General features: G+C 46.6%; 1 protein-coding gene across 1 annotated transcript; it reads left to right on the top strand.

Moving 5' to 3' along the window:
- Positions 1–3,301: 3,301 nt before the first annotated feature.
- Positions 3,302–7,680, top strand: LOC309816170 (protein FAM170A-like; the record flags this gene model as incomplete). Its single annotated transcript, XM_082646824.1, has 4 exons — positions 3,302–3,626; positions 6,004–6,144; positions 6,925–7,614; positions 7,664–7,680. Exons 1-4 carry the CDS (start codon positions 3,557–3,559, stop codon positions 7,678–7,680), a joined length of 918 nt encoding a protein of 305 aa, XP_082502950.1. The 5' UTR covers positions 3,302–3,556.
- Positions 7,681–22,860: the final 15,180 nt, after the last annotated feature.

Genomic DNA, 22,860 nt, shown 5'->3' with positions numbered 1-22,860 from the left:
AGACATTGGCTATTAGCTATTGGAAATAGTTCTCCGTGAAACAGATGACTTTATCAGTGGATGACTCGGTGGGAGACAGTGAATCACAGAATCACAGCATGTTGAAAGTGACCTAGTTCACACTCTTATGTGAAAAAAAGAAAAGTGTGCATGGGTAGAAAATGTCTGAAACTTTACCTAACAAATCGTTCATCATGTTAGCATTGAGGATTAGAATAAATCAGGAAAGGAGGAAAGAAAAACTTGAGTGTCATTCAATTTCTCTATCATTTGTGTTTCTACACTGAGACTCTGAATACACTGGAAGTGCAATTTTTTTTAATGTGGCGGGATAAAGGTTTTCAAGTTTTCCTGATCCATCCATATTATTATCTCAGAATTGCTGGCAGTTCTTGCCATCTTCGGATCTACACCCATGTGAGTCAGTGGGCCATTCTGGACGGAGGAGATAATAGAGCAGAAGTGAAGTGAGAGGAAAGGAGAGAAAAGATTTTCTCTTTTCTCTTCAAAGAGGAAAGGTCTTTGGAATGGGAACAACTCACAACCAAACTTTGGGGAAAGGATGTGATGGAAAATGAGACAAACATCCTACCCCTGTGGTGAGAAGGATTCCCTGGGCTCGATGGAGGGAGGTCACAGGTGGCTGGACAAGGAAACCAACTAGGGAGAAACACACACAAGTGCAGGGCAAACACCCTGAGGCCACTCAGCCTGACTCCATGCAAACATGTGTCCAGCAGCCAGCCCTTCACCTGTGGCTCCCCAGCAAGACAGGTACCTCGGGGGTGCCAACTCATTCTGAGTCCATTATGCCTGGCCATTCATAAACCGCTGTCTAACGTGTGAGGAATAAACTCTCAATGTTTATGAGGAAACTGGGGAAGGAGATTGAAAGGTTACTTAAACAGAAAAAAAAGAAGTTCAGGAAGGCAGGATGGTAGAGAGACAAGAAAAAGACCTTAAAAGATAGAAAGGATTTGCCAAAGAAGAGAAAGAAAAAGAAATGATTCCGAATGGGTTAACCTGCAGCTAGGAAGTTAAGAAAGATTATTGATGGGTGAAGACTATGGAATAAAGCGAATAAAATTTATCCGAAATTGCTGAGAATATGGTAAGCAGCATGATAATCAAATTATGAATTGGCTGCAATGGCATTCTAGGGGGACACTAGGAAGGGGAAGCAAATGTTCCTGAGATGACAGTAGCAGGGGGAAAGTTGTTTCAGGGGAAGATCAGTCTTGCAGAGGGTGTATCACAGGAGGGCAAGTGTGAGCAAGCAAGGAAATACTAAGTGTATACGGTTCCTTCACTGAGTGCACCCAGCCCCGCGGTCAGCCTTGAGAACAAGCAGGACTTCAGGTACTGGAGCTACATTTCAGTCATCAAGACTTGAGAAGACACCCTTAACTCAGGTCTTCTCTTCAAACTCCATCTTTCCTTCTTAACCTTCATTTGGCCTCTTCCCTTACCCTCAAGCTGTGGACTGAGGCCACAGAGCAAGATGGGTCACTAGTGTCCTCCATCCCCTGGCGACTGTGGTTCACATCAGTGGAGTACCAAAGGCAATAACCAAGTAACAGACACAAGAGTGTATGAAGAAGAAGAGATTCTGATAAGGCTTTCTGTGATAGTGTGGGCCAAGTCGGCTCTATATGGCTGGTATCACGTGAATTATGAGCAGCCTTAGGGGAGAAGTCCTCAGAAGGCAGAGCCTGGCTCTCTAGAGGCTCTGTGTGCTCACAGCCCACTCCAAGACCTCAGTTACAGCTTCGGCCCCCAATATCCCTCCCTCTGCCTGCTCACAGTTTTTGAAGTCTTCTTTCCTCCACATTTCTCTTGAGAGGTGGAGGAGGAAGATGAGCTTCAGGCCAGCTCAGACTCCCCTGGGATCCCAGCAGGATGCCTGTCATTAACCTCCCACCTTCTAGGAAGCTCCTAAGATCTTCACATTTGGGGCAGTTCTCATTTCAGCTGTGCTTCAAATTGCTGGCTGGAGACGGCCTGTTGGAAGGTGGCTAAAAGCAAGTAGCAATCCTTCGGGCAGCCTGGCCCTTCTCGACTGTCAGACATCTTCAGGGATATTCTAGGAAACGTTGTTTGTTCTAGAGAAGGGAGGGAAACAATCCAATTGTCCAATAATGCTTGAATGGAAAATAAATGATGCTATATGCATGTGATCAAATAATATCAAACAGTCAAAAATCAAAGACCTAGATCTATATGGATTCACGTGGATAACTCTTGAAAACATAATATTGATTGAAAGAAAATAAGATAAAGAACGTTAGATTGTGATAACAGGTATGTAAGTATTTAAATATTTAAATCAATTCAACATATTGCTTCTATATATAGAGATGCAAGAAAATAAACTTTATCCAAAGAACACATTATTTACATTTAATATGCTCATTTATCTAGGAGACCCAAAAGAACCCACAGATAAACTAGCAGGAACTAATAAGACGGTTCAACAAGGCACACACATACAAGATCAATAAATTTTAAAAATCAATCAGGCTCCTCTACACTGGCGATAACAAATTAGAAACTGTAAAAGAAAATAAGAAAAAAGGAAGATCTAAAAATTGTCACAAGAGCCATATAAATTACTTAGAGCTAAGCATACGTAGAAGGCAATATAACTAACAAACTGAGTACGAACAGTTAAACTCCGCCCAACCCAAGGTTAGGAAAAGACTGTTGTTACTTTATGAGAACAGACCCTCTTCTTAAGGAGCAGATCAGTAAGTGAGAGTGAATCAAAGAAACACAGCATTTGAAAAGTCAGCTAGTCCAAGCCTCTTGATCGCACATACAGAAGCTGAAGCCCAGATAGGTTGAGTTACTTGCTAAAGGGCCCAATGTCCTGACTCAAGGACTAGCATTTTTCACTCAGTCGCAAGACACAATCAAATGCAGTACCTTGGAAAGAGATGGGGAAAAAATGAAGAAATCAATTATATAGTTCCTCATCTTTAAGTACAGAAATAGCCGTGACAAAATTACACGTATTGAGGGAAAATTGAAGTGCAGAGTTTAAAATGTCAATAATCCACAGGGAAACTGGAGACCATTTAAAATATTCATATTAAATCTCTCTAGAAAAGACATTAAAAGATGTCCAATCAAAATGTGAATTTTATAATAGACATGGTATGATACAATTTATAATAGATATGGTAGGAACCTTTCCCTTTCACGGGAAAGCATCGGCTGGGAAAAAGGAATTGTTCTTGAAAATGGGGCCTGTGCTACTGCAGACACTGTGCTCAACCTAGGTCCACCGAATGCACTGATGTCAGCACTGAGGTCACAGAATTCCGCTGTGCGCCTGGCAACCTTGCAAACATAACAGCCCTGGTGAGCACTAGGCAGTACTGTTGGTTCACTAAGTGGTACAAGTTTTTCAGTCATTTAGGAGACTTGACTATTTTTGTTTGTATTGAATCATTTCAACGGATTGCCCAAGAGCCAAGAAGGGCCAACCTGTAGGGAAGAGGAGGAGTTGGACATCTCTTGAGGCATCTTCTAAGGGAGACTTCTAGTTGGTACGATGGAACGGCGACAAAAGAGGAAACATCTGGAAAATGAAGAGTCCCAGGAAACTGCCGAGAACGGAGGAGGTATGTGGGGGGCAACTTGTCTGGGGCACATGGGTTTCTGCCAATCTGAACCTTCTCTAGGAAGCGGGGGACTGAGAACGTGTCACCTGTGAAGCAGGGAGCGAGAGACCTTGTCTCACTGATGCTGCCGTATCTATCTGGAGGGCCCCTGTGGTGTGAGACGGCACAGAACGGCCAGATGCCCCCTGGGAGATGGGAGGTCAGCTCCGCTGGTCTGAGGACTCTCTCCTGGGGCAGCCGGGCCTGGAGCTTTGTCGGACTCACAGCAGGCTGTATCCTGCTTGCACAGACCTAGAGGTGCAGCTTTTCTCAGTCCCCGATTTCTCTCTTATGCTCTTGGATCTTTCCCTGGGGTCATGAGGTGGGGGATGTGAAGGATGCAAGGATGCTGAGAGAGACCCATGAGTTGCTTGGCCTCTTTTACCAAAGTGGAAAGAGAAGCCCCATGAGTTGAAGGCCCTGTTGAAAAATATCTTGACAAGTGGAATGCACTTTGAAAGAAGATTGTTTGTCTAGGGATGGTGTCATATTGAAAGCAAGGAGGATTTATTCCTTCAACAGGAAGAATTTCCCAAAGGAGATCAAGGGAAGGGAAGGGTTTTCCAGAGACTGAGACCGCGTGAGCAGGGGTGAGAAATGGCCTCAGGGTTCTGCGGGGAGCTCTGAGAGCCACGGGCCACGTGGTGCCTGCGTGCATTAAATGTAGGCGAGTAGCTTGCCCTGGGAGAGGGTTGGTCACCCCAGAGCTCCAGCTAGAGGCCTCTGCCCCAGATTAGAGCCCAGTAGCTCCTACCAGGCCCAGGGCCCTGGAGACTGTAGGATGGGCCCTGGGAATGGAGCTCTAGACAGCAGGCAGATTTCCAGGCAGTGGCTGGGACAGGCTGGGGAAGGCAATGACTGCCCCTGACCATTCAGAATATTTTGCTCTATGTTCCTGTGTGTGTGTGTGTGTGTGAGTGTGTGTGTGTGTGTGTGTGTGTGTGTGTGTGTGTGTGTGTGGTAGTGTAGAGAAGAGCGAGATGAATGGGGTTAGAGTGCTTACCAGATATAAACGCTGCGTGGTAAAGTTCTTGTCACCCTGCCTGGACCTGGCTGACACTCGGTGTACGTAAGAGTGTATACAGAATTCTTGTTAGGGGTGTTTTATGAGACAGTAACTCATACACCCATGTACACTCTGATGCAGCAAAAATATCACACACCCCACATATAACTTCCTTAGTAAACCACACACAGCACATGGAGGTATATACACGGATCCCTCCTGTACTACGTTCTCATACAACCCACCTGTATCACAATCCTCTCCTCCAACACCAAACGCTGGAGATGAGATATGTATATAGACACACACACTATATATATAGGACACACACACACACACACACACACACACTATATATATATATATATATATATATGTATCTCCACAACTCTCGCACAAACACAGCTAACTTCAGCCATCGCTAAATACCTCTGTAAGAACCAGTCACGTGTCATACACACCACACTTGTAACACATTCTTGAGTAATGCCAGACCCGCTTTGTACAAACCACAGTAAACCACAGTCTCAGTAACCCATGTCAGGATTGCCAGAGAAAATATGGGCTATCCAGTTCAATTTGAATTCCAGATAAAGAACAAGTAATTTTTCAATATCAGTATGTCCCAAATATTGTATGGGCCATACTTACACTAAAACTAAGTAAGAACAAATACTGCATGGGAATACTTACACTAAAAAATTATTCTGGGTTTATCTGAAACTGAAATTTAACTGGGTGCCTTGTATTCTTGTTCGCTATGTCTGGCAACCCTTATATACTTACCACCAGCTGATGTATTATATATTTATTGTAGTTTTGTTTAGTGTGTGTCTTCCCCTACTAGAATGTGCAGCGTTACCAAAGACTACAACAATGGAAGAGTGCCGGATACACAGGAGCAGCTGCTTACTGAATCTTGGTGAATGAATGAATGAACACGCACCATAAATACAAGCCACACCATGTAATGAGGAAAAGTTACATGTCCCAGAATTCCTGACTTGTGAACAGAAAAAATGCACATAAAGGCCACAGACACAGATAGACACATCTGCACTGTGCTCCCCATGCCAACCCCACACTTACCACAGACTTAACTGATACACATCACTCACTCTTCCCACACACTCACAGTCACCACCGAGGCCTACATTACCAACTAGACAGTGAGAGAATAAGTATTGATTGGAATTAAATCCTGGAGGATCCACTGGGAACCACACTCTCAAATGTGTGTATTCACTGCACCTGACACGTGTCACACACTCAGTAAATATTTGTGGACAGAGGACTGATGAACCCACCCTGAGCCTTTCATTCCTCCCTCAGGAATCTCGAAGTCACAAGAGGATCCCCCTCGGCTTGGATCCACTGTGGTGGCCCAAGGCTGCAGCCCAGGGGCAGTGGAGGTCTCCTCTGCCCCTAAATACTTCTTCTGTACTTCTACTCCGCGCAAGCTCAGCTACGCTGGTAAGGGCGCGGGGCTCCTCAGGTGAGGGGTGCTTGGCTGTGAGGCAGGAGGCACACAGATCCCAGGGAGGCTGAGAGGAAATCCAGAGTCATCAGAGGTGATGAGGGCTCTGTGGAGGAGCCTGGGCAGGATGGCTGAGCTGTTCCGAGGGCGTGGATGCCAGCTGAGTCTGGGGGTGTGTGTGTGAATACTGCTACTACCATGGTGGGGAAGTCAAGGATCAGGGGCCGGAAAGGTCTGGGCTTGAGGTGGAGGGAAGAGGGACCAGATTAAGCATCTTCAGAGGAAAATGTAGGCTTTGTCTTTGCCTTTGCTTCCAGAGAAGGACAGAGTTCTGCATCATACACCTCCAGCCTGAGAGCAGGACCATCCAGCTCAGGTCCACACAGCTCACACATACATCTGCCCTCCAGGCACAGCCCTTCTCACAGCACACATAAACCCCAAGCACCACAGCCCCATTCCACAAGGAATGCACCACCGATATTACCAAAATCACACTCCTTGTCATACACGCATCCAGCCGCATCCCTCACATACCACAGCCCTCACCACCATACTCCACACCCCTGTATACAGACACCGCTCCAGTATCCCCCCCACGCACATGAAAAGCCCACAGATGACACCAGATACACCGCTCCATCCTACGGCCAACAGACACCAAGCTCACGACATAGCTACGTCATGCAAATGTCCCTCTCTCGTCTACCACACCTGCTCCCTCAGCTTCCGGCACGGCCCATGCATGTTATTATGGTTTTAATTTCCTTTTTCAGCAATGCGGAGATTTCGAGACACTGCCTGGCCTACAGCACCCCTAGCCCAGGTTCAGGAAGAAGGGGAGACCGCTCCCCCATCACACTGTGTCTCCTCCTCACTCTCTTCACCCTGTAAGGACTATCTGCACGCAGACAAAGAGGAAAGGGGCATGAAAATATACTACATGCAGGTACAAGTGAACAAGGGTGTCGCTGTCTCCTGGAAGACAAAGAAACCCTTGGAGTTGCCTGAAAAGCAGCTGACGATAGAAGAAGTGACCCTTCCTGAGGATGCGTGCACAGTAGGCACTTGCCCCTCTGATGTGTTCACCGAAAGCCTCCTGTCAGACAGTGAGCCCACTGGGGAGGAGAAAGAGTATGAGGAAAGGGCAGAGCCAGGCAGCCCATCAGGGTCACCTGCCGTCGAGGAGAGACCCAGGGCCAAGACACCGGACTGGATGGTGACCATGGAGACCGGCTTCAGGTGCATGGCCTGCTGCCGGGTCTTCCCCACCTTGGAGATCCTCCAGCAGCACGTGAAGGGCGGCGTCCTGCAGGGCTTCAGCTGCCGTGTCTTTCATCTCAACATGGCCCAGTGGATGGGCAATGTGGAATCCGAGAGCACCCCTGAGGAGGAGGAGGAGGAGGAGGAGGAGGAAGAGAAGCAAGAAGAAAAGGAGAATGAGGGAGAGCAGCCCACGGGGGAAGGCCCCAGCCCAAAGAGACCCCGCAGGCAGGGTCTTTTCTCTCCTTTGAGTTCCAAACAGCAACTGAGATTCATGGGACAGAAGATCCTGGAAGATGGTGTGGCCGTCCCTTGGAAGAGGTAAGGCTTGAGGCTGGCAGTCTTCTGAGCCTATGTCACGAGGGCCCAGAGGAGTCTAAGGGAAGGGACCACACACATGTGCTGGTTTACCTAATGGCTCTGCAGTTGCATCAAATGGGACACACCCAGCACTAACAAAGGCATTGACCTCTGTTGACGTAAACAAGAAGGTGGAGCCTTTTCCTAGGAGTTTTCTCAGGGTCTGCACGATGGACCTCAACTCTTAGAGGACGTACTGCCAGCAGCTCCTTCTCGGCAGAGAGAGCCAGGAGTGGTCTCAAGAGAGGACAGGGGCCCTTGCAGGACCAGAACTTTGAGGTCTGAGAGCCTTGGGCCTGAGCCGAGATCTCACCCGGACCACTGGACCTAGCCTTCTGTGACAAAGGGGAATATGAAAGAGAGTCACGTGGAAATGAGGTCCCCCGAGATATGGAAATGTTCCAGAACCTTCGTTGCGTGGTAGTTGATCTGGAGCCAAGCTCACTGTGGTGTGTGTGGCTCTGAGCATTAAGGCAATGCTGGAGGGTAACCCTGACCAGCAGAGCTTGGAGTGCTTCTTGTCTCTTCCTGTCCTACCTCATTTGTTTTATCCCTTCCAGGGAGAAGAAAGGACCCTCGGGAGAGTAGCAGACAGAATGCCGTGGTCTGAAGGAGGATGAAGGGACCGGCACTCAGTCTAACATCATATGACAATAGAAGCGTCCTATGCAATAAAGGGCATTTTCCAAACCTTTCCTGGAGCTTTTATTTAATGACATTTTTCTATCTATGCATCTATCTGTCATCTACATCTGTATCTTTCAAGGTTTGTGAACAAGCTTTCACATAAGCACTAGAGACGTCCGCCAGCATTTTCCAGAAGAGGCCTGCAAATTGCTGGGGACTCCTCACAAATAGGGAACGGCCACAACCCCTGCCACACAGACTATGCGCGTGGCCCTCCTGACGTACTCCCACTCTCTCTCTGAATTTCCCAACGTCTGAGATGAGGGTGCTGGCTGGAGGCAATGATCACGTGCAGGCTGAATCTTCTCCAGATTCTGATTCTCTTCCTGGGCATATCGTCCTCAAGCACAGTCTCCATGTCCCTGGCCACACTGATCTCTCTCCTTCAGTCCTTCCCTCCCTCCCTCTCCTGCCTCCCAGTGCAGAGAATACTTTTTTGCATTTGAGACGACATTTATTTTTGGTTCACAGAATTCTCACCTGTTCTACTGTGGCCTCCGTTGTGAACATTCCAAAGTTGAGACTTTTCTGGTTTTCTCCCTCATTTCTGCTGAGTCTTTACCTTCCTAATGCAGTGAACTCACAGTGCCTAGCTGACTGGATGGGGAAAAAGATCCAGGGAGCAAAGAGAAATAATAAAAGAATATATCCGTTAATTTTTCATAGTGTTATCCAACTACATATTTTTAAAATTTTGGAATAATATTAGGAATCTTCTCTTTATAAAAAACTGAATTATCGGGCTTCCCTGGTGGAGCAGTGGTTACGAATATGCCTGCGAATGCAGGGGACATGGGTTCGAGCCCTGTTCTGGGAAGATCCCACGTGCCACGGAGTAACTAAGCCCGCGCACCACAACTACTGAGACTGCACTCTAGAGCCCGTGCCACATCTACCGAGCCCACGTGCCACAACTACGGAAGCCTGCGTGCCTAGAGCCCATGCTCCGCAACAAGAGAAGCCACTGCAATGAGAAGCCCGTGCACCACAGCCAAGAGGAGCCCCCGCTCACTGCAACTAGAGAACGCCCGCTAGCAGCAACAAAGACCCAATGCAGCCCCAAATAAATTAATTAATTTTAAAAAATTGAATTAGTTTCAAGGGTACAATGTATAAAAGTACAATAAAAGCCCCCCTTCATAACCCCCCAACCCCACTCTCAAGATGGAATAGATATGCTGTGATACAATTTATAGTCGTAGTACTCCTCCTCCTCCCACCACATCCGAAATCCTCTGAGCCCGATGCAGCAGCTTCCTTTCACAATGCTAGGACCCGCCACAAGACACATGATAATCCCTTTGGACATTTCAAGGAGCGGCACCAAGGGAACAGTACCGGGGAAATGCCACTGACAGCTCAGAATATCCATGGCATTTCTAGAGCCTCGGCACTGCTCTCGCTCTGGGAATGAAGGTCCAAAAAGCACATCGGAGAATGTTCATAGTTGTAAACAAGCTCCACCTTTGAAACACAATCTACATAGAACCACATATACAAGCCTGCACGATGGATGAAGCCAAGGTCTCCTCCATGATTTCCCTTCTGACCACCTTATTGTCTCCTCAACCATAAAAGGTGAACTTGAAACTCAGGACCTTGCCTTGTCACCAGAAACATCCAAGCTTGGATCAGTCTTTCTAAGACCAGATACTTGCTCTCTGAACTATTAGAGACTTGTCACATACACACAGGTAGAACAGGATTATTTCTATCTACCTGGGGACCTGGAGTCTTTCACATTGCTCCTGTTAAAACTCTCACAACAGCAAAACTTTACCTACAAAGGGTTCAAGCTATGACACTCCCAACTTCCACAAACCTCCTCAGCTCTTGTGAGCCACATGCAGCCAATTCCAGGAATTGGAAACATGGTTGTGAGGATGAAACTGACTTTGGGGCTCCCCTTGGATATGGTCTTCCAGACTTACCAAAAGGCCATTAAGAGGAAGGTTTACCCCACCTCAGGGAAACCCGAGGCAGTACTTGCAGTCAAGGGCTGGCCATGGCTTCTGAGCTACATCCAAAAAGAATTTCATACTGTACCTGGATCTGCTGAAGCCATTTCTGACTGTCGGAGAGCCAGCATGTACCGCTCCTCAACTGCCTCCATTGTGGATCATCAGTAGGGCTGTCAGATTTAGTACATAAAAATACAGGATACCCAGTTAAACTTGAACTTCACATGAATAATAAGTCATTATTTTTAGTATAAGTAGATCCTATGAACTATTTGGGGCATACTTATCTTCAAAATGTACTCGTTGTTTTCCAAACATTCATATTTAACTAAACAGCCTATATTTTATCTGTCAACCCTACTCAGCAGAAATGATGGAGGCTCATAGAGATCCAGGAGACGCCTCGGCGCCTCCTCAGCTTTTATTTCTACGTCCTGGACAGCGAGCACGAACCTTCCACTCCGTCATTGGCTAGAATGGAGGATATTCTCTGTTTTAGAGCTTTTTCTACTTGTCATTGTTATTATCTTCCTTATTTTAAAGAGATGTTTATTTTTTCCCAAACTTAATAGCTCATCCAAAAGTATTTCAAAGTTCATTAGACAAGGGAAAAACAACATGGTTCTGAAAAGTGAAGGAAACCGCCTGGTGTTTAGTAAAGAAGTAGTAGGGAGATTGAAAAAGCCAAACTTAATAAGCAGATCTCTCCAAGGGTATTTTCAGAGCTTGATACCCTCCCACACCCTGAAAATATTATTACATCAAGAATGTAGAACTTCTAACCAAATGTAAGGCTCCCATATGATTCTATCAAACTGAGGATGCTTCTTTACTAAGCAGTGAGCACACTTGCTGCCCCAGGGACCTTGGCAGTTGCAACGTAGGGCTCTTCCCTTTGGGATGGAAACAGCAAGTTTTCCTGTGGTCTACACGCTGGCCCCAAAAATACTACACTCCCAATACTTGTCAACTTTAAGTATTTTCCTACATATCTCCATTTTTCTGTTACTATTTGGACTACATCCTAGACTTGACACTACATAAATTGCATTCAAGAAGCTATTTTTAAAAGTTGGTAGGAAACCTTAAATCTATGGCTTGCAGTCCCTGGCTTACTTTCATCCAGGTGCATAAGGGTTTTCAAAAGTAGTCAGGTTAGTTACCCCGTATCACAGCCCCACGCTTGTGTCACAGATATAAAAATGGAACATGATATTTAAGGTTTTAGTTGCCAAATCATCAAGCCTCCCAGACAGAGGCAATAGAGCAAAATGATTACAGAGGCATGGATTTTGATTTGCTCCAGCGTCTTGGGCAAGTCACTTGGCCTCTGTATTTATTTGTACTTATCTGCACTTATCTGTCACTTGGGGGTCATAATTGTACCTGGTCCATGGGTACGCTGTACAAATGATCTGTAAAGTAGTTACAAGAAACCGACACAGAGTAAGCACTCCACAGACATTGGCTATTAGCTATTGGAAATAGTTCTCCGTGAAACAGATGACTTTATCAGTGGATGACTCGGTGGGAGACAGTGAATCACAGAATCACAGCATGTTGAAAGTGACCTAGTTCACACTCTTATGTGAAAAAAAGAAAAGTGTGCATGGGTAGAAAATGTCTGAAACTTTACCTAACAAATCGTTCATCATGTTAGCATTGAGGATTAGAATAAATCAGGAAAGGAGGAAAGAAAAACTTGAGTGTAATTCAATTTCTCTATCATTTGTGTTTCTACACTGAGACTCTGAATACACTGGAAGTGCAATTTTTTTTAATGTGGCGGGATAAAGGTTTTCAAGTTTTCCTGATCCATCCATATTATTATCTCAGAATTGCTGGCAGTTCTTGCCATCTTCGGATCTACACCCATGTGAGTCAGTGGGCCATTCTGGACGGAGGAGATAATAGAGCAGAAGTGAAGTGAGAGGAAAGGAGAGAAAAGATTTTCTCTTTTCTCTTCAAAGAGGAAAGGTCTTTGGAATGGGAACAACTCACAACCAAACTTTGGGGAAAGGATGTGATGGAAAATGAGACAAACATCCTACCCCTGTGATGAGAAGGATTCCCTGGGCTCGATGGAGGGAGGTCACAGGTGGCTGGACAAGGAAACCAACTAGGGAGAAACACACACAAGTGCAGGGCAAACACCCTGAGGCCACTCAGCCTGACTCCATGCAAACATGTGTCCAGCAGCCAGCCCTTCACCTGTGGCTCCCCAGCAAGACAGGTACCTCGGGGGTGCCAACTCATTCTGAGTCCATTATGCCTGGCCATTCATAAACCGCTGTCTAACGTGTGAGGAATAAACTCTCAATGTTTATGAGGAAACTGGGGAAGGAGATTGAAAGGTTACTTAAACAGAAAAAAAAGAAGTTCAGGAAGGCAGGATGGTAGAGAGACAAGAAAAAGACCTTAAAAGATAGAAAGGATTTGCCAAAGAAGAGAAAGAAAAAGAAATGATTCCGAATGGGTTAACCTGCAGCTAGGAAGTTAAGAAAGATTATTGATGGGTGAAGACTATGGAATAAAGCGAATAAAATTTATCCGAAATTGCTGAGAATATGGTAAGCAGCATGATAATCAAATTATGAATTGGCTGCAATGGCATTCTAGGGGGACACTAGGAAGGGGAAGCAAATGTTCCTGAGATGACAGTAGCAGGGGGAAAGTTGTTTCAGGGGAAGATCAGTCTTGCAGAGGGTGTATCACAGGAGGGCAAGTGTGAGCAAGCAAGGAAATACTAAGTGTATACGGTTCCTTCACTGAGTGCACCCAGCCCCGCGGTCAGCCTTGAGAACAAGCAGGACTTCAGGTACTGGAGCTACATTTCAGTCATCAAGACTTGAGAAGACACCCTTAACTCAGGTCTTCTCTTCAAACTCCATCTTTCCTTCTTAACCTTCATTTGGCCTCTTCCCTTACCCTCAAGCTGTGGACTGAGGCCACAGAGCAAGATGGGTCACTAGTGTCCTCCATCCCCTGGCGACTGTGGTTCACATCAGTGGAGTACCAAAGGCAATAACCAAGTAACAGACACAAGAGTGTATGAAGAAGAAGAGATTCTGATAAGGCTTTCTGTGATAGTGTGGGCCAAGTCGGCTCTATATGGCTGGTATCACGTGAATTATGAGCAGCCTTAGGGGAGAAGTCCTCAGAAGGCAGAGCCTGGCTCTCTAGAGGCTCTGTGTGCTCACAGCCCACTCCAAGACCTCAGTTACAGCTTCGGCCCCCAATATCCCTCCCTCTGCCTGCTCACAGTTTTTGAAGTCTTCTTTCCTCCACATTTCTCTTGAGAGGTGGAGGAGGAAGATGAGCTTCAGGCCAGCTCAGACTCCCCTGGGATCCCAGCAGGATGCCTGTCATTAACCTCCCACCTTCTAGGAAGCTCCTAAGATCTTCACATTTGGGGCAGTTCTCATTTCAGCTGTGCTTCAAATTGCTGGCTGGAGACGGCCTGTTGGAAGGTGGCTAAAAGCAAGTAGCAATCCTTCGGGCAGCCTGGCCCTTCTCGACTGTCAGACATCTTCAGGGATATTCTAGGAAACGTTGTTTGTTCTAGAGAAGGGAGGGAAACAATCCAATTGTCCAATAATGCTTGAATGGAAAATAAATGATGCTATATGCATGTGATCAAATAATATCAAACAGTCAAAAATCAAAGACCTAGATCTATATGGATTCACGTGGATAACTCTTGAAAACATAATATTGATTGAAAGAAAATAAGATAAAGAACGTTAGATTGTGATAACAGGTATGTAAGTATTTAAATATTTAAATCAATTCAACATATTGCTTCTATATATAGAGATGCAAGAAAATAAACTTTATCCAAAGAACACATTATTTACATTTAATATGCTCATTTATCTAGGAGACCCAAAAGAACCCACAGATAAACTAGCAGGAACTAATAAGACGGTTCAACAAGGCACACACATACAAGATCAATAAATTTTAAAAATCAATCAGGCTCCTCTACACTGGCGATAACAAATTAGAAACTGTAAAAGAAAATAAGAAAAAAGGAAGATCTAAAAATTGTCACAAGAGCCATATAAATTACTTAGAGCTAAGCATACGTAGAAGGCAATATAACTAACAAACTGAGTACGAACAGTTAAACTCCGCCCAACCCAAGGTTAGGAAAAGACTGTTGTTACTTTATGAGAACAGACCCTCTTCTTAAGGAGCAGATCAGTAAGTGAGAGTGAATCAAAGAAACACAGCATTTGAAAAGTCAGCTAGTCCAAGCCTCTTGATCGCACATACAGAAGCTGAAGCCCAGATAGGTTGAGTTACTTGCTAAAGGGCCCAATGTCCTGACTCAAGGACTAGCATTTTTCACTCAGTCGCAAGACACAATCAAATGCAGTACCTTGGAAAGAGATGGGGAAAAAATGAAGAAATCAATTATATAGTTCCTCATCTTTAAGTACAGAAATAGCCGTGACAAAATTACACGTATTGAGGGAAAATTGAAGTGCAGAGTTTAAAATGTCAATAATCCACAGGGAAACTGGAGACCATTTAAAATATTCATATTAAATCTCTCTAGAAAAGACATTAAAAGATGTCCAATCAAAATGTGAATTTTATAATAGACATGGTATGATACAATTTATAATAGATATGGTAGGAACCTTTCCCTTTCACGGGAAAGCATCGGCTGGGAAAAAGGAATTGTTCTTGAAAATGGGGCCTGTGCTACTGCAGACACTGTGCTCAACCTAGGTCCACCGAATGCACTGATGTCAGCACTGAGGTCACAGAATTCCGCTGTGCGCCTGGCAACCTTGCAAACATAACAGCCCTGGTGAGCACTAGGCAGTACTGTTGGTTCACTAAGTGGTACAAGTTTTTCAGCCATTTAGGAGACTTGACTATTTTTGTTTGTATTGAATCATTTCAACGGATTGCCCAAGAGCCAAGAAGGGCCAACCTGTAGGGAAGAGGAGGAGTTGGACATCTCTTGAGGCATCTTCTAAGGGAGACTTCTAGTTGGTACGATGGAACGGCGACAAAAGAGGAAACATCTGGAAAATGAAGAGTCCCAGGAAACTGCCGAGAACGGAGGAGGTATGTGGGGGGCAACTTGTCTGGGGCACATGGGTTTCTGCCAATCTGAACCTTCTCTAGGAAGCGGGGGACTGAGAACGTGTCACCTGTGAAGCAGGGAGCGAGAGACCTTGTCTCACTGATGCTGCCGTATCTATCTGGAGGGCCCCTGTGGTGTGAGACGGCACAGAACGGCCAGATGCCCCCTGGGAGATGGGAGGTCAGCTCCGCTGGTCTGAGGACTCTCTCCTGGGGCAGCCGGGCCTGGAGCTTTGTCGGACTCACAGCAGGCTGTATCCTGCTTGCACAGACCTAGAGGTGCAGCTTTTCTCAGTCCCCGATTTCTCTCTTATGCTCTTGGATCTTTCCCTGGGGTCATGAGGTGGGGGATGTGAAGGATGCAAGGATGCTGAGAGAGACCCATGAGTTGCTTGGCCTCTTTTACCAAAGTGGAAAGAGAAGCCCCATGAGTTGAAGGCCCTGTTGAAAAATATCTTGACAAGTGGAATGCACTTTGAAAGAAGATTGTTTGTCTAGGGATGGTGTCATATTGAAAGCAAGGAGGATTTATTCCTTCAACAGGAAGAATTTCCCAAAGGAGATCAAGGGAAGGGAAGGGTTTTCCAGAGACTGAGACCGCGTGAGCAGGGGTGAGAAATGGCCTCAGGGTTCTGCGGGGAGCTCTGAGAGCCACGGGCCACGTGGTGCCTGCGTGCATTAAATGTAGGCGAGTAGCTTGCCCTGGGAGAGGGTTGGTCACCCCAGAGCTCCAGCTAGAGGCCTCTGCCCCAGATTAGAGCCCAGTAGCTCCTACCAGGCCCAGGGCCCTGGAGACTGTAGGATGGGCCCTGGGAATGGAGCTCTAGACAGCAGGCAGATTTCCAGGCAGTGGCTGGGACAGGCTGGGGAAGGCAATGACTGCCCCTGACCATTCAGAATATTTTGCTCTATGTTCCTGTGTGTGTGTGGGTGTGTGAGTGTGTGTGTGTGTGTGTGTGTGTGTGTGTGTGTGTGGTAGTGCAGAGAAGAGCGAGATGAATGGGGTTAGAGTGCTTACCAGATATAAACGCTGCGTGGTAAAGTTCTTGTCACCCTGCCTGGACCTGGCTGACACTCGGTGTACGTAAGAGTGTATACAGAATTCTTGTTAGGGGTGTTTTATGAGACAGTAACTCATACACCCATGTACACTCTGATGCAGCAAAAATATCACACACCCCACATATAACTTCCTTAGTAAACCACACACAGCACATGGAGGTATATACACGGATCCCTCCTGTACTACGTTCTCATACAACCCACCTGTATCACAATCCTCTCCTCCAACACCAAACGCTGGAGATGAGATATGTATATAGACACACACACTATATATATAGGACACACACACACACACACACACTATATATATATATATATATATATATATATATATATATATATATATATGTATCTCCACAACTCTCGCACAAACACAGCTAACTTCAGCCATCGCTAAATACCTCTGTAAGAACCAGTCACGTGTCATACACACCACACTTGTAACACATTCTTGAGTAATGCCAGACCCGCTTTGTACAAACCACAGTAAACCACAGTCTCAGTAACCCATGTCAGGATTGCCAGAGAAAATATGGGCTATCCAGTTCAATTTGAATTCCAGATAAAGAACAAGTAATTTTTCAATATCAGTATGTCCCAAATATTGTATGGGCCATACTTACACTAAAACTAAGTAAGAACAAATACTGCATGGGAATACTTACACTAAAAAATTATTCTGGGTTTATCTGAAACTGAAATTTAACTGGGTGCCTTGTATTCTTGTTCGCTATGTCTGGCAACCCTTATATACTTACCACCAGCTGATGTATTATATATTTATTGTAGTTTTGTTTAGTGTGTGTCTTCCCCTACTAGAATGTGCAGCGTTACCAAAGACTACAACAATGGAAGAGTGCCGGATACACAGGAGCAGCTGCTTACTGAATCTTGGTGAATGAATGAATGAACACGCACCATAAATACAAGCCACACCATGTAATGAGGAAAAGTTACATGTCCCAGAATTCCTGACTTGTGAACAGAAAAAATGCACACAAAGGCCACAGACACAGATAGACACATCTGCACTGTGCTCCCCATGCCAACCCCACACTTACCACAGACTTAACTGATACACATCACTCACTCTTCCCACACACTCACAGTCACCACCGAGGCCTACATTACCAACTAGACAGTGAGAGAATAAGTATTGATTGGAATTAAATCCTGGAGGATCCACTGGGAACCACACTCTCAAATGTGTGTATTCACTGCACCTGACACGTGTCACACACTCAGTAAATATTTGTGGACAGAGGACTGATGAACCCACCCTGAGCCTTTCATTCCTCCCTCAGGAATCTCGAAGTCACAAGAGGATCCCCCTCGGCTTGGATCCACTGTGGTGGCCCAAGGCTGCAGCCCAGGGGCAGTGGAGGTCTCCTCTGCCCCTAAATACTTCTTCTGTACTTCTACTCCGCGCAAGCTCAGCTACGCTGGTAAGGGCGCGGGGCTCCTCAGGTGAGGGGTGCTTGGCTGTGAGGCAGGAGGCACACAGATCCCAGGGAGGCTGAGAGGAAATCCAGAGTCATCAGAGGTGATGAGGGCTCTGTGGAGGAGCCTGGGCAGGATGGCTGAGCTGTTCCGAGGGCGTGGATGCCAGCTGAGTCTGGGTGTGTGTGTGTGAATACTGCTACTACCATGGTGGGGAAGTCAAGGATCAGGGGCCGGAAAGGTCTGGGCTTGAGGTGGAGGGAAGAGGGACCAGATTAAGCATCTTCAGAGGAAAATGTAGGCTTTGTCTTTGCCTTTGCTTCCAGAGAAGGACAGAGTTCTGCATCATACACCTCCAGCCTGAGAGCAGGACCATCCAGCTCAGGTCCACACAGCTCACACATACATCTGCCCTCCAGGCACAGCCCTTCTCACAGCACACATAAACCCCAAGCACCACAGCCCCATTCCACAAGGAATGCACCACCGATATTACCAAAATCACACTCCTTGTCATACACGCATCCAGCCGCATCCCTCACATACCACAGCCCTCACCACCATACTCCACACCCCTGTATACAGACACCGCTCCAGTATCCCCCCCACGCACATGAAAAGCCCACAGATGACACCAGATACACCGCTCCATCCTACGGCCAACAGACACCAAGCTCACGACATAGCTACGTCATGCAAATGTCCCTCTCTCGTCTACCACACCTGCTCCCTCAGCTTCCGGCACGGCCCATGCATGTTATTATGGTTTTAATTTCCTTTTTCAGCAATGCGGAGATTTCGAGACACTGCCTGGCCTACAGCACCCCTAGCCCAGGTTCAGGAAGAAGGGGAGACCGCTCCCCCATCACACTGTGTCTCCTCCTCACTCTCTTCACCCTGTAAGGACTATCTGCACCCAGACAAAGAGGAAAGGGGCATGAAAATATACTACATGCAGGTACAAGTGAACAAGGGTGTTGCTGTCTCCTGGAAGACAAAGAAACACTTGGAGTTGCCTGAAAAGCAGCTGACGATAGAAGAAGTGACCCTTCCTGAGGATGCGTGCACAGTAGGCACTTGCCCCTCTGATGTGTTCACCGAAAGCCTCCTGTCAGACAGTGAGCCCACTGGGGAGGAGAAAGAGTATGAGGAAAGGGCAGAGCCAGGCAGCCCATCAGGGTCACCTGCCGTCGAGGAGAGACCCAGGGCCAAGACACCGGACTGGATGGTGACCATGGAGACCGGCTTCAGGTGCATGGCCTGCTGCCGGGTCTTCCCCACCTTGGAGATCCTCCAGCAGCACGTGAAGGGCGGCGTCCTGCAGGGCTTCAGCTGCCGTGTCTTTCATCTCAACATGGCCCAGTGGATGGGCAATGTGGAATCCGAGAGCACCCCTGAGGAGGAGGAGGAGGAGGAGGAGGAGGAAGAGAAGCAAGAAGAAAAGGAGAATGAGGGAGAGCAGCCCACGGGGGAAGGCCCCAGCCCAAAGAGACCCCGCAGGCAGGGTCTTTTCTCTCCTTTGAGTTCCAAACAGCAACTGAGATTCATGGGACAGAAGATCCTGGAAGACGGTGTGGCCGTCCCTTGGAAGAGGTAAGGCTTGAGGCTGGCAGTCTTCTGAGCCTATGTCACGAGGGCCCAGAGGAGTCTAAGGGAAGGGACCACACACATGTGCTGGTTTACCTAATGGCTCTGCAGTTGCATCAAATGGGACACACCCAGCACTAACAAAGGCATTGACCTCTGTTGACGTAAACAAGAAGGTGGAGCCTTTTCCTAGGAGTTTTCTCAGGGTCTGCACGATGGACCTCAACTCTTAGAGGACGTACTGCCAGCAGCTCCTTCTCGGCAGAGAGAGCCAGGAGTGGTCTCAAGAGAGGACAGGGGCCCTTGCAGGACCAGAACTTTGAGGTCTGAGAGCCTTGGGCCTGAGCCGAGATCTCACCCGGACCACTGGACCTAGCCTTCTGTGACAAAGGGGAATATGAAAGAGAGTCACGTGGAAATGAGGTCCCCCTTGATATGGAAATGTTCCAGAACCTTCGTTGCGTGGTAGTTGATCTGGAGCCAAGCTCACTGTGGTGTGTGTGGCTCTGAGCATTAAGGCAATGCTGGAGGGTAACCCTGACCAGCAGAGCTTGGAGTGCTTCTTGTCTCTTCCTGTCCTACCTCATTTGTTTTATCCCTTCCAGGGAGAAGAAAGGACCCTCGGGAGAGTAGCAGACAGAATGCCGTGGTCTGAAGGAGGATGAAGGGACCGGCACTCAGTCTAACATCATATGACAATAGAAGCGTCCTATGCAATAAAGGGCATTTTCCAAACCTTTCCTGGAGCTTTTATTTAATGACATTTTTCTATCTATGCATCTATCTGTCATCTACATCTGTATCTTTCAAGGTTTGTGAACAAGCTTTCACATAAGCACTAGAGACGTCCGCCAGCATTTTCCAGAAGAGGCCTGCAAATTGCTGGGGACTCCTCACAAATAGGGAACGGCCACAACCCCTGCCACACAGACTATGCGCGTGGCCCTCCTGACGTACTCCCACTCTCTCTCTGAATTTCCCAACGTCTGAGATGAGGGTGCTGGCTGGAGGCAATGATCACGTGCAGGCTGAATCTTCTCCAGATTCTGATTCTCTTCCTGGGCATATCGTCCTCAAGCACAGTCTCCATGTCCCTGGCCACACTGATCTCTCTCCTTCAGTCCTTCCCTCCCTCCCTCTCCTGCCTCCCAGTGCAGAGAATACTTTTTTGCATTTGAGACGACATTTATTTTTGGTTCACAGAATTCTCACCTGTTCTACTGTGGCCTCCGTTGTGAACATTCCAAAGTTGAGACTTTTCTGGTTTTCTCCCTCATTTCTGCTGAGTCTTTACCTTCCTAATGCAGTGAACTCACAGTGCCTAGCTGACTGGATGGGGAAAAAGATCCAGGGAGCAAAGAGAAATAATAAAAGAATATATCCGTTAATTTTTCATAGTGTTATCCAACTACATATTTTTAAAATTTTGGAATAATATTAGGAATCTTCTCTTTATAAAAAACTGAATTATCGGGCTTCCCTGGTGGAGCAGTGGTTACGAATATGCCTGCGAATGCAGGGGACATGGGTTCGAGCCCTGTTCTGGGAAGATCCCACGTGCCACGGAGTAACTAAGCCCGCGCACCACAACTACTGAGACTGCACTCTAGAGCCCGTGCCACATCTACCGAGCCCACGTGCCACAACTACGGAAGCCTGCGTGCCTAGAGCCCATGCTCCGCAACAAGAGAAGCCACTGCAATGAGAAGCCCGTGCACCACAGCCAAGAGGAGCCCCCGCTCACTGCAACTAGAGAACGCCCGCTAGCAGCAACAAAGACCCAATGCAGCCCCAAATAAATTAATTAATTTTAAAAAATTGAATTAGTTTCAAGGGTACAATGTATAAAAGTACAATAAAAGCCCCCCTTCATAACCCCCCAACCCCACTCTCAAGATGGAATAGATATGCTGTGATACAATTTATAGTCGTAGTACTCCTCCTCCTCCCACCACATCCGAAATCCTCTGAGCCCGGTGCAGCAGCTTCCTTTCACAATGCTAGGACCCGCCACAAGACACATGATAATCCCTTTGGACATTTCAAGGAGCGGCACCAAGGGAACAGTACCGGGGAAATGCCACTGACAGCTCAGAATATCCATGGCATTTCTAGAGCCTCGGCACTGCTCTCGCTCTGGGAATGAAGGTCCAAAAAGCACATCGGAGAATGTTCATAGTTGTAAACAAGCTCCACCTTTGAAACACAATCTACATAGAACCACATATACAAGCCTGCACGATGGATGAAGCCAAGGTCTCCTCCATGATTTCCCTTCTGACCACCTTATTGTCTCCTCAACCATAAAAGGTGAACTTGAAACTCAGGACCTTGCCTTGTCACCAGAAACATCCAAGCTTGGATCAGTCTTTCTAAGACCAGATACTTGCTCTCTGAACTATTAGAGACTTGTCACATACACACAGGTAGAACAGGATTATTTCTATCTACCTGGGGACCTGGAGTCTTTCACATTGCTCCTGTTAAAACTCTCACAACAGCAAAACTTTACCTACAAAGGGTTCAAGCTATGACACTCCCAACTTCCACAAACCTCCTCAGCTCTTGTGAGCCACATGCAGCCAATTCCAGGAATTGGAAACATGGTTGTGAGGATGAAACTGACTTTGGGGCTCCCCTTGGATATGGTCTTCCAGACTTACCAAAAGGCCATTAAGAGGAAGGTTTACCCCACCTCAGGGAAACCCGAGGCAGTACTTGCAGTCAAGGGCTGGCCATGGCTTCTGAGCTACATCCAAAAAGAATTTCATACTGTACCTGGATCTGCTGAAGCCATTTCTGACTGTCGGAGAGCCAGCATGTACCGCTCCTCAACTGCCTCCATTGTGGATCATCAGTAGGGCTGTCAGATTTAGTACATAAAAATACAGGATACCCAGTTAAACTTGAACTTCACATGAATAATAAGTCATTATTTTTAGTATAAGTAGATCCTATGAACTATTTGGGGCATACTTATCTTCAAAATGTACTCGTTGTTTTCCAAACATTCATATTTAACTAAACAGCCTATATTTTATCTGTCAACCCTACTCAGCAGAAATGATGGAGGCTCATAGAGATCCAGGAGATGCCTCGGCGCCTCCTCAGCTTTTATTTCTACGTCCTGGACAGCGAGCACGAACCTTCCACTCCGTCATTGGCTAGAATGGAGGATATTCTCTGTTTTAGAGCTTTTTCTACTTGTCATTGTTATTATCTTCCTTATTTTAAAGAGATGTTTAT

The sequence above is a fragment of the Mesoplodon mirus genome (genome assembly GCF_964341445.2).
Source record: "Mesoplodon mirus genome assembly, contig: SUPER_14_unloc_6, whole genome shotgun sequence".
Classification (NCBI taxonomy): domain Eukaryota; kingdom Metazoa; phylum Chordata; class Mammalia; order Artiodactyla; family Ziphiidae; genus Mesoplodon; species Mesoplodon mirus.
The sequence above is the reverse complement of the archived record's forward strand: the minus strand, read 5'-3'. Positions and strand labels throughout refer to the sequence as shown.